Here is a 9,197-nt window from a genome sequence, read left to right on the forward strand (position 1 = left end):
AGAGTCAGCCCGGACTGAGCTTAACCAATGCTAAGAAACGCCTCTCAAAAATTCAGCGTCAGAACGTTAGGCGGAAGAAAGGTAGGAAGGCGCGTCTGAAGCGGAGTAGAAACCAAAGCCCGACTTACGTCGGATGCGACAGACACTAGGTATATCCGTACCGAGACGAAGCCTCAGCACTATCTGTGAAGTACATAGGAGTAGCATCAATTCGCCGGGGCCCGGACAGAACATGCGTTGATGTAGCCGCCAGCGGAATACGCATACAGAAGCGCACACACAGTCACCGTGTGAGCCGTCGCACTACCACGCGAACTCAAAAGATCACTACAGCTGTATGTACGCGCACGTACTTGAGATTTCTAGTAGAGACCTCGTCCCAGTCGTCATTTGACGAGATCAGGCTTTGTTTCTCTACGGCTTGGGCGCATGCCTTAAAACATACGGATAGTTTCAAAAGCGTATCCTGGTGCGCGTATGCCTCCTTGTGTGTTAGTTCTTCCCTCAGAAGGTCAGACCCTCTCTGAACTTCCTTCAGAGACTCCTCTCCATGGAGCTGAAGGATTAGGTCCGTCGGAAGCCTCAATTGCTCTCCGTCCCCGTGCACCGTTACCAAACTTCCTGCAGATCCACTGTCTGAAGAACCCAAGGTAGTGCTGAAGGCATCAAAATCTTCATCGTTGCGTGCACAAAAACAGTCCACGAAACGGCGGTAGTTAGAGAAGGCGAAGTCGAAAAGACGGTCTAGCGCGTGCGTTTCCGAAACAGCAAGGCTGTCCGCGGAGGAATCTCCGCTCGAGAACCCTGATGTCGGCATCGTGGAACTTCCAATTCTCGAAGCAGTAGGATGGTATGACGAGAAAATGAAAGAACGGCTAGATTCAAGGCAGCGTTCTGCACGTGCAGCCTCACAAGGTGGGTGCACGGGCACGCATATACGGAAGGCAGCGTTGGCGGAGACAGGAGGTTGCGGAGCGAAGATAATACCCTTGGTAATCTCGCATGAGAATCAGAGGCGAGGCAGACAAGCTTTTCAACAAGAGTCAGAATAATATCAGAATGCTTGCCCCGGAGGATACCGTCGCAACAGCCGAAGATCCCGTTCAAAACAAGGAGCAGAGTCACGTACGAAGCAAGGTTGCCTCCTCAGTCGCCACGAAGAAGAGGCAGCTTTACTTCTGCCCTGCCTGACAGGTGATGGCTTCCCCTGATATGTCTGGCAGGGTAGGCGAGTCACACAGACGGACGCGACAGGAGAGGTTTTCTCCCACTCAGATTCTCAGAAGGAAACAAAAAGGAAGGACGGGCGCGATACTGAACTGGGTCGCAGCTCGGCCGTGCTAGGCAGCAGGCTGGCGCGGGCGCAGAAACAAAGACATATCGAGACTCGCAAAAACACTAATAAAAGAAGCACACTCGGACAGCTTGACAGAAAAGCATCTCCCTCCAGCACTGGTGACATCTGGTCGTCCACGGCATACCCGTCCCTTGGTTGGCCCCGTATCTTCGCCTGAGTATTGTAAAAACGTGGGCTTGGAGGCGCTTTCACCGTGGAGAAACGCGTCCGTAAAAGAGCGACCCTATGATGACAGCACTTGGCAGTCACATTTTCCCTTCTCAAGCAGGACAACCGATCACTACAACGGATGGAATGAGTACACAGATCCGGTAGCCAGTACCGGCGTTTTCAGCCTGAAAGTCACAACCCAAGATAAAGTGTGCGAGCGCAGACCCTGCCTTCGCGTGCTGTGTGTCCTTTGCCTTCCAACACTTCGAAAGGATGCCACCGCAGGCACCACGATGGAAAAGAAAAGAGACTCGGTAGCCCTAGTACTCCGGAGCAGAAGTGCTCCGTTGGCGAATCTGCCTTCTCCGGAACGAGACCGCATCTTGTTTCTTTACAAGGCAGATGGCATCCCGTGCATGCATGCACTGGATCTTGAGTCAGCAACCAACAACGAACTGAATTGCACTGAATGATAAGAGTGACACTATCAAACCGACTGTGAATGCAGAGAGACGGAAGAAGCCGAGGTTGCAAGCTAATTATGCACAGCCTGAGGCACCCTGTTATGGTGCCTTAAGGCCAGCGTCCTGTTGGGAAGTCATCTAGCCGCGAACACTCGAACACACTCAAAACTCGTGTCGAGGATGTAAGCTTGAAGCTCCGCGCTAATGTCACAAACCAGTAGAGGTACGGTGACTCCCTCTATGTCTCAATTAAGCGCTTGCGTCTTGACTCAGAGACAGAGCTTATTACGAGGGGTCAAAGTGAAGAGGAAGTCTCTCGCGTCTTCTGGGCACACTGGCGGCGTCTCATAGAGACCTGTCAGCATCGGCACTACCCGCGTCAGGGGGTCTGCCGAGGGGAACTCACACTCCCTGCCGCCCGCAGGTCTTCCGAGTACTTTGAGTCTGTCCCCAGCCTAGGGCAGGACCTTGGGAACCCGGCACAAATCCTACGACAACTGGGGGGCACTCGACCGCGTGGCCGTCCAAGCACCGCAATATGTAACATCTCTTGCGCGCCGTCCCGCGATCTGTCGCGCCCTGCTCCGTGGCGGCTGTTGAGTAGCTGATGGGCCTGCTTCGGTGAGTGGTGCGCTGTTAGCGTGGCTCGCTGCGTGCTGCGCTGTGCGGCGGACCGCCGGCCCCGCCAGGCCCGCCGCGTCACTAAGAGTGTTACCTGTGTTAGTCGCCGGTATGTGGCAGACAGGAACGAACTTCCTAAATGTTGGTTCTCACCTCTACGCAGTGCAGTGGGTTCTTAGGCGGTTCAGTGGACACAATGCGTCCACCGCTGAACTAAACACGCGTAGTCGGACACACGCGACTGCCGCGGCAGTTTCAACGCCTGCGCTCCCGGCGGTACTTCCACTCCGTCTAGAACCGTCCATCGGCACTCCCTCGTCTGCTGGTGATCTCCCTCGTGTGGTTAGGCTTAGTGACGGAAGCAGGGAGGTGACGGACACGGACAACCGGGTCAAACAACACTCGAAGCCAAAGAGGAATCTGGAAATACAGATCCTCGGCGCGGAATGGTCTACTTCACCACCTGGAGCACATTCAAGGAATGTGTCAGCGACGGGACATGTCTGGTCGAAGTCTCCTCGTCTATGCGTGCGGGGGCATACAACACTTCTTACGAGAGTGCAAGTGCAACTGTGCTCCCAGTACCTGCTCCTGCTTCCCCCTTCACCAAGACGAGACAGACTTACTTCGAAAGAGACAGTTGGGTGTGTGCATTTCGCACACTGTGCGTACACGGATCAGCTGATTAGTCCCGCACAACCCAAAGTGGACTTCCTCCCGTAGTACATGCAAGACAAGACGCAAGATACCCACGAAATGGCTGCAACGTCACCGGAAAACGGAGAGGAGAAAAGCCAGAGTTGCTCTGGTCTGTTCCCTGTTTTTGGTGAGTGAGGTTGCTCCCTTTTGTCCAGCCCTCACTCCATTCAAACCCATCAGTTGTTGCCGGGCTCGGACCGGCTTTACTCTCACCCGGGGTCGTGCTGCAAACACGGTCGTGGCGATTTTTTAGTGCACTCGGACTGAATGTCTGTGACCCCCAAGGCAAGAAATTGCTCCATCGTTTTTAGAGAGAGATTGCAGCTATATTCTGGCAGCGTCACTTGAGGTGGATCCTAACCTCCCCACCTGACCGGATGCAATTCATTACGTCTCGCCTTCATCTTGAACTCCTCACTTGCTTCCACTTGTCCTGTGTTGGTCCGCTGCGCAGCCGGTTGGGGCACAGCACTGGGCACGTCATCTCCGACGACTGGCAGCGCAGCCGCGCCGTTGGGGCAGAGAGCCCTTCAGTCCGGACCTTTTAAACGCGTATGCTTCTTACGGGAACTGATCAGAATGGGTCGACTACAGGCAAAACCTGTCTCGCAGTGCAGAAGGGGACGTTCAACTTCAACGACGTGCCCCCTCGAGCAGAACTAGCCATCACGTTTCGAGGAGGGGATTGCAGCGGAGTTGGTCTCTGGTTAGTGGCTTCTCTGTCCCTGTCTGGTTGGTGGCCCGCAGCAACCGGCTGCTCGGCGGCGCAAAGCGCGTTCAGGGCGCCGATCGGCCAGCTGTGGGAGCGTGCCTGCAACTGTCTGTCGCGTACCTGCCTTCTGCCAGCGAACCGCCAACCGGCCCTGTCCCGTCTGTGGAGCTCACCCTGTAACATGCAGTAGGGTGCCTGGCGAAATACGCTTTCCCGTACACGGCTTTCTTTTTCCGGTTTGCAGCAAGATCTACGGTGAGTCTTTGTTTGGTCTTCTGTGCCCCAGGTCCTGCGTAGGCCACGGCTGGGGCGAGCTCCCTTACCCCAATCTTTGCAGCCACTGTCTCCAGGTTTCCTGTGCCGGTCGCACTCTACCGTTGCGTCAGGTTTGTCTCACATGCGTTTACATTTAGCACACGTTTTTTCCGTTGTGATGTGGGACTGCTAGTTAATAATCCGTGTGCTCTTCTTGCTTACCGACTGACTGAGTCTTCCGAGACCAGTGTAGCGCGGTAGACGGACGCGCGGGGCCGGCCCAGGGGTGGCATGGAGGTGTGAAGAGGTGCGCGGTTTTGCTGAAGTGGAAAGGCGGAGCAGTTTGTCTCAGTCCGACTGAGATTGGGCGCGCTCCCTCCAGGAGGTCCAGCGGTGAAGGCTGTATTGCTTTTGTGGGGACGTGCGTAATAGGCGCTGTGTCGCGTAGCTACCGGGAGGGAGCACACTCCGCGTCTGCGCGGGTGACGATATTCTTTTTTTCGCTCCTAGTAGTCAAGATCGCCCTTCGGGCAAGCAAGATGGTCAAGAGTGTTGCCGCACATCGTTGACTATGCAACAGCCAGGACTACGAAGTCCTGCGCGGTAGGGGTCAGAAGCCGAAAGCCCCAGTGTCAAGGTGTAGTTATACGGTGCCACATCTGACGTTCAGCTTTTCCGAAACTGTATCCCTCTAGAACCCAAAATGCTGGAGCTGCGTGCCCCAGCTTGAAGCTGTCCACCTGCAAAACTCGAAATGAGGATCTGCGGGGTGCAGAAGTGTGTGCTGTCACTCTGGCAGTCAAGAGGGAAGAGCATTGTCGTATCGAAATGTCGCTCGGGCGGATGTGTGGAGCGTGCCGCTTGTTCTGTATCGTCACTTAGTACAGTGCTTCCTGCATGCCGCGCTGATGCGCGTTTGGCGGCTGAATGCTGTTCACAGGCTGTGGACTTCAGTCTACTGTTCATCCGGAGTCGACGAAAGATACTGTTACGTTCGCGGAATTCTCTTCCGGACGTTCAAAATGAATGCCCTTGCTCAACAAGTAAGCCCATGGCCCGCCAGTTTGAGGCGACAACCGCTGAGTCGTGACTGTGTCCCGCGATGCCACGCAGTGGAATGAAGACCGACTGGCGAAGACCGGGGCGCTCCGGTGTTGTGGTTGGTTTTTAGTTCGCAGGCTACGTGCCGACGTTCGGCGACGCCAAGAAGCAAGATGCGTACCCGGGTTTCCCATCCAGTACGACAATTGTGAAACAAGGGAGTGTTATACGGGAAGTAACAACCAGCCCTCTGCTGGCTACCGCTATGCAAAAGCTCCAGGAACCCAATGCCGAGTTCGCCGAACATGTGGCCACCATGCTGCGTCCCTTAAGCGGGACTGCTGTAGAGCAAGGGAGTTACCCATCTTCAGCGGTGGTATGCCAGGAGCAGAGTCGAGGAAAGAGTTTCCGCTGTCAACAGATTCGCATGGTCTGAAGTGTGACTCAAATGCACAGTGGCTTCCATCAGCTGATGTCTACGCATATGCGTATACATAGTGAACTGCTGTAGCGTTCTTCCTGCGAAGCGCGTTGCCTGGTCAGCCGTCGTGGATTCGAAGGAGTGGTTGGTTCGCGATGTTTTGTTAAGTCTGTTAATTTCGCTTGGTAGAGCGCTGCGCGTGCGTGCACCTCGGGGGGGGGGTTAGATGCGTGGGGGGTAGCAGTCCAGCGCCAGCGAGGGAGCTTTCTGGTCAGCCGTGGCAACAGTAAACTAGAGCTACAGCTGCCGGGACTGAGCGCGATCACACGATTCTTCGAGTTCGCGAAAGGTCAGAGGTCCAGACCACAGTTTTCCCCAGTGACGACTAGAGAAAAATCCGGTTGCTCCGCGTTTTACGAAGCTCTACTGGTTCCGTCGGAGCGGCATGGCCAGCACCGTCAACCGCGTATCCATTGACTGCTGACACAGGTGACCGTTGCACACTTTCGTGATTATCGCTGTGGTTCGGACAGAGATTCACCGTGAGTGCACCCGTGATACTTGCTGAACAGGTTCGAGAGCCGGGGGGTTAGTTGATAACATTCGCCAAGCCGGATATGTCGACTGGACTTCGTTTCCGCAGATGTCGCGCGTGGCCAGTGAGATACCTCTTCAAGCAATGGGGTCCAAGGTGGAGGTGCGTCACGTGCAGCGCACAGTGGAAGTTCCTTCGAAGACCGAGAAGCGCCTTATTCCCAAGCCGGCCCCGGTCGACACGGCTTTTATTGTGCCGAAATTTGAAGACCGCGAAGTCCGTGTCGTTATGAGACAAACAATAACTCCGACCATCGAGGAGACAGAGGAGGTTGTCGAGGTCCCTGTGGCTCGATATGTTCCCTACTTGGTTCCTGTCGACGTGTACGTCCCTCGGGCAGTGGCGGTCCCCGTCATCCATACCCACGAATCGACTGAAGAGACCCCTGTACAGGTTCCTAAGCAAACTGTTGACCAGCTTCTCCGTGAAATGAACCCTCATCTTCAGGAAATTGATCGCTTCAATGCTGAACAGGTGAGTGCGTGTGAAGCAGCGGTGTGGTGGTCGGTGTCGGCTGCCACGACAGCAACATGCCAGCTCGAGGGATGCGTCCTGCATGAGTTTGACTTATACGTTGCGTTAGCGGTGATTCCGTTTGTGAATGGTGTGTCAAGCCGACGTGTCGCCACACCTTGACACGCCTCGCGCGCTGGGAACCCCGACCAGCGATGAGCGGGAGGTGGGCTGTTCCGCCGGACGTCAGAGGGGTAGAGACAGGTGCCTGCCGGTCGTGGATGGGAGCACACTAGCTGTGATTGTGGCCTTGTTCTCTGTAATAAGTGTGCAGAGGCGCTGGGTCGTTGTCTGGTGTGCTGTGCTTCAGAACCGCAAATTTCAAGAACTCATCCAGAAATCGAAGAACGCCGCGGACAAGGTTGGGGTCCCGGTCCCAGAACCTCAAAGCACGCCGCTAGTTCAGATAACGGAAGTCCATACCGATGAGGTAGCTGGGACGGCGGGAGCTTCGCTAAAACAAATCAGCTTCTCGGTATGTTTGCCACTCGCCCGTCCTCGGTGCAGGTCTCGCCACGCATGCTGTTAGTTCCTGCTTGCAGCTGCACCGACCGCGCCTCAGCTGACTGTGCAGGTAGTAGTATGCTGCGTTGGAAAACGGTGCTTTTCGATTCCCGTGCACAAAAGTATTGGCGGGTAGAACGGCGGGTTATCTGCCGGGTGTACACGTGATACACTGTGTCGCGGTTCGATCTTCAGGTGGGCGGCTACAGTGCGACAGAGGTTGAGAACTACTTCAACATGCTGACTCGGCCGATGGAAGAGAATACTTCTGAGCCCGCCGAAGTGGCTGAGAAAGAAGGAAAGGAAAGCGAAGAGGTGCCAGAAGTGAGTAAGAAGACGGAAGGCCAAACAGTAGAAAAGGAAGGTGAAACTGAAGTTGAGAAGGCTAAGGCTGAAGGCAAACCCCTCGAACGCCGGGTGAGCTCATCGCTTTCCACGAACGCACCTGCTTCAATGGACTTCACTGAACCCCTGAAGAGTGGCGACAGCGCGCCTTCGAAGAAAAGTTCAAGTGAACTTATCGACGCACCTGGTCCTGAATCGCTGAAGAAAGGAGGAGCAGATGACACAGAGTCGACTTCCGAAAAAAGTTCAAACCATGATTCGAACTGAAGCGCTCTGCTGAATGGATGGGGTAAGTAAGAAACTCAAGTGACAAAAAGGCTGGAGTATCGAAAGCGGGGGCAAAGAGGTTCTAGCGAATTCAGCATCCTCGCGATGGTAAGAGGAGGACTTTTCTTCTTCCGCGGGCCTTACAGATACTGTCAGAATGAGTGATCAGGTTGTTAAAGTAGATCCGGTAGTGATGACTCCATTGTTGTTTCATTGCTCTTTGGAGCTACCCAGAGAAAAGATCCGACAAGATTATCAAAGGACTGACACGCCGAAAAAGGTGTCTACATCCAGCTGAGCGTGTCGTCCGCTCCAGCGATTGACCCTTTCATTAATGTACCTGTTACTACTGCATCTGTCCTCGCCCGCCAGTGCTGGCAGGGAGAAGCATCAGAGGCTGTGTACGCGTGAGTAGGTTAACAGACGAACTGGCTCTCGGAATATAGCCGGGTCGCGTAGCTTATATATATGTTGCGCCAAGTCGTGTGAGAATGCGTCGCGAGGGCGTTGCCTCAGGGTGGTCACAAAGATGGGGGGTGTGAGAGGGGCTGCATTACGCTGAGTAGTGTCGTCAAAAGTTTTGGCAGCTCGTTCGGTTGCGTGGTCGTGGTGTACACTGTAAAGGTGGCAGCCTTTAAGAATGTATTCCATTCCCGTCCCCGTATTGGTATTTGAGAACATCGAAGCACCAACTTAGGCTCAAGTTGTGCAATTCAATGAAAAACTGTGTAACTAGGGGACAGTACGGAGCATGCCCCTGGCGGGGCAGAGGCAAGTGAGTGAGCTCAGCAGAACAACAGGTACAGAACTTACACACATACCGAAATGCCGGTTTGCGAACCGCTGCGGAGAGATGTGGCCTGCCACTCCATTTGTAGTTTGCAAGATGAAGCAGGGCCCCATACCTTTATGCTTCTTAGGAGGCAAGCAACCCATATGATTTGTGAGCTGGCTCCGGGACAATGGCTCTCCCACAGCGCCGCACAGGTGACGGGGGAAACTGTCATTTTCGCACTGGAGGCAATCTGCACCTCATCGAAACGGGTGTAGGGTTGGCGGCGGGTGCCCCGCTGTGGGCGCACATGGTCACACTACGCTAGGCTGACCACACGCACGTATACCGGATGCGCAACAACCATGCTGGTTCGCCTGCTTGTCTTCTATAGCCTGGTGGACGCGGCACACTCTTGACACCGATCGCAGGACTGTCCGCCGGGGTGTTTTTTTTGTCGGCCTGCCCTCTATCGGTGTAC

The 9,197-nt window shown here is 54.8% G+C and overlaps 2 protein-coding genes across 2 annotated transcripts in view; one reads left to right on the forward strand and one right to left on the reverse strand.

Moving 5' to 3' along the window:
* Positions 1-1,855, reverse strand: part of CSUI_010651 (tap42 family protein) — a 10,243-nt gene extending 8,388 nt beyond the window's left edge. The window contains exon 1 of the mRNA XM_068070753.1: positions 354-1,855. Within this exon, the coding sequence (XP_067917271.1) occupies positions 354-817 (464 nt within the window). The 5' untranslated portion in view covers positions 818-1,855. The remainder of the gene's footprint in view (positions 1-353) is intronic.
* Positions 1,856-3,454: 1,599 nt separating this feature from the next.
* On the forward strand, positions 3,455-8,687 carry CSUI_010652 (alveolin domain containing intermediate filament imc7). Its single transcript, XM_068070754.1, has 6 exons — positions 3,455-4,258; positions 5,199-5,301; positions 5,430-5,675; positions 6,364-6,789; positions 7,139-7,303; positions 7,528-8,687. Exons 2-6 carry the CDS (start codon positions 5,281-5,283, stop codon positions 7,942-7,944), a joined length of 1,275 nt encoding a protein of 424 aa, XP_067917272.1. The 5' UTR covers positions 3,455-4,258; positions 5,199-5,280; the 3' UTR covers positions 7,945-8,687.
* Positions 8,688-9,197: the final 510 nt, after the last annotated feature.

This window comes from Cystoisospora suis (genome assembly GCF_002600585.1).
Source record: "Cystoisospora suis strain Wien I chromosome Unknown contig_7925, whole genome shotgun sequence".
Taxonomy (NCBI): domain Eukaryota; phylum Apicomplexa; class Conoidasida; order Eucoccidiorida; family Sarcocystidae; genus Cystoisospora; species Cystoisospora suis.

Bases quoted from the DNA above. Each gene is read 5' to 3' on its own strand.
- CSUI_010652 (XM_068070754.1), top strand. From the start codon at position 5,281: ATGAATGCCCTTGCTCAACAA. The intron at 6,790-7,138 runs GTGAGTGCGTGT...GCTGTGCTTCAG, and splicing joins ATCGCTTCAATGCTGAACAG to AACCGCAAATTTCAAGAACT. The intron at 7,304-7,527 runs GTATGTTTGCCA...TTCGATCTTCAG, and splicing joins TAAAACAAATCAGCTTCTCG to GTGGGCGGCTACAGTGCGAC.